At 38.6% G+C, this 2,311-nt stretch overlaps 1 protein-coding gene across 1 annotated transcript; it reads right to left on the bottom strand.

Annotated features, from left to right (window-relative positions):
* Nucleotides 1-1,519: 1,519 nt before the first annotated feature.
* On the bottom strand, nucleotides 1,520-1,789 carry LOC109117549 (c-Myc-binding protein-like). Its single transcript, XM_033760155.1, has one exon. The coding sequence runs from the start codon at nucleotides 1,787-1,789 to the stop codon at nucleotides 1,520-1,522; it is 270 nt and encodes an 89-aa protein (XP_033616046.1).
* Nucleotides 1,790-2,311: the final 522 nt, after the last annotated feature.

A 2,311-nucleotide genomic window follows, 5' to 3' on the forward strand; every position in this document is an offset into this window, starting at 1 on the left:
TAGTAAATAATTTGCATTAGTACCACTCTTGGGCTTAAAAATTCAGCACCCAGCCTCCCCTCATATATGCCCCACCTACTTCACAGGGATAATAAAGATAAAATGAATTCAAGGCTAGAAAAATACTTTTTTTTCAGCTTTAATTGAGTTTATTTGTACATTTTAGGTGTACAGTACAGTTACATTCATTGTTGGGATCTTGTACCTCTACATGACAAGTCTTGGTTCTCATTTTTTCCCCTTGTCCCTGACCTCCCTTCACCCCCTCCTCCCCTCCCCATCTACAACCACTTTATTTCCATCTTTTCATTATCTCACATTTTTTTCTTTTCTCCTTTTACCCTTCCCCTACCCATCCCATCTTCCCTACACCTTTAGCTCCTTTCTTCCCATTTCTCAATGTCAGTAATCTTATTAGGATCTTCTGTATTATTGGAGATTATTCACACCAGAGAAACTATTTGGTATTTACACATGTGTGACTTATTTATTTCACTTAGGAGTATATCTTCAATATGTATCCATTTTCCTATGAATGAATCTATTTTCTCATTCTTTATGGCTGTGTAATATTCCATTTTATATAGAAAAATACTTTGAGAAGGAAAAAGCACTATGATTATACCCATAAACTATAATTGTCCGTGATAAATGCTCAGTCCCCTTCTCATCCCAGCTTGTGCATGAACCCAGAATGTTATATTACCTCTGTCTGTGCTGAGCAAGTAGGTAAGGCAGGGTAACAGTGTAATCCTGTTTAAAGTTACATAAATTACAATCAGGGAATCTGCATTATTAAGCAGAATGAACAGCACACAAAGGCTAATGAACAACTAGGACCCACTAAAGCACATAGCAAAGCAAGGCAACATCATCATATAGGGCCTGATTGCATAGAAGAAAAAGTGGGGTCAGAGTTCCAACTGGCACACATGTAGTTATCTAAGGCCAAGGGGTGGCAAAGAAGAGTTACTTGCTCTGCATTATATAAACAAGAGCAGCAAATTCATGGGAAACCGTGCAAAAGCATTGTGTGTCACACAGATTGCTCCAGTTGCCTACAGGGAACATAAACACTCATCTTCATTGTAACGCATGATTGTACCTGTGCTCATATCCTGAATTAAACGAAGGAACAGCTCCATGCTAAAACTCCTTGGGTAAAATACAACCAGTACTATTACTTCTAATCAGACTAATAAATAGAACGTCTTTTAATGAAGTAGATGGCTGTTTAGGTTCCCTTCAGGGTTTACTTTGAATTTTCCTGCTTTAAGACCCAAAGAAAGTTATATTGAGCTTTCATTGGTGATTCTAAGAATATGTGTTTATACCATTTAAAGTGTGATAGGTGAATTTAACATGTTAAAAGTTTTATAGCATCTGTTAAAAAAGGATTAGACACTCTACAAACTATTCCAGTCATACAGAACCATTTCTCAGTGTCTTTGCAACTGAGCAGAAGCCTATTCAGCTCACTTCTCCTCCTGAGGTGGTTCATTCTGAGCAAGCTTTGCTTTCAGTTTGTTTTATTTGCTTCTACAGTGGCTTCATATTTCTCTTTCATTCCTGCCAATTCTAGGCGAAGCAGCTCATTTTCTGGATTTTCTGGGATAGCAGCCCCTAAGCGATGCTTTAAAAAATCCAAAGCGCTATTAGGTTTCTCTGGTTCTTCATATAATGTTACCAACACCTTGGTCAACCTGTCCAGCAACCCGACTTCTGCAAGTAAGTACCTCCGGAACTGCTCGCACTTGCGCTTCAAGCCCGGGGCTTTGTAATGGGCCATAGTGACAAGGGGAAAGGTGTAGCTGGTGCTGCAGACCGTGGCTGGTGGGCTCCTGATTGATTTCCTGATAGCAGCCATTCTTTGTGGGGTGAGGTGGGATTTCAGTGTTGTTTTTAATTCTTTTTTTTTAATTTTATTGAGTTTATTGGTACATTTTAGGGATACAGTACAGTTACATTCATTGTTGGGATCATGTACCTCTACATGACAGGTCTTGATTCTCATTTTTTCCCCTTACCTCTGCCCTCCCTTCACCCCCTCCTCCCCTCCCCATCTACAAACACTTTATTTTCATCTTTTCATTCTCTCACATTTTTTTCTTTTCCCTTTTTGTTCTTCCCCTACGCATCACACCTTCCCTACACCTTTAGCTCCTTTCTTCAAATTTCTAAATGTCAGTAATCTTATTAGAATCTTATGCATTGTTGCAGAATATTCACACCAGGGAAACTATTTGGTATTTACACATGTGTGACTTATTTATTTCACTTAGGAGTATATCTTCAATATGTATCCGTTTTC

This window comes from Fukomys damarensis, unplaced genomic scaffold (genome assembly GCF_012274545.1).
Source record: "Fukomys damarensis isolate Sample0158 unplaced genomic scaffold, DMR_v1.0_HiC HiC_scaffold_39, whole genome shotgun sequence".
Lineage (NCBI taxonomy): Eukaryota > Metazoa > Chordata > Mammalia > Rodentia > Bathyergidae > Fukomys > Fukomys damarensis.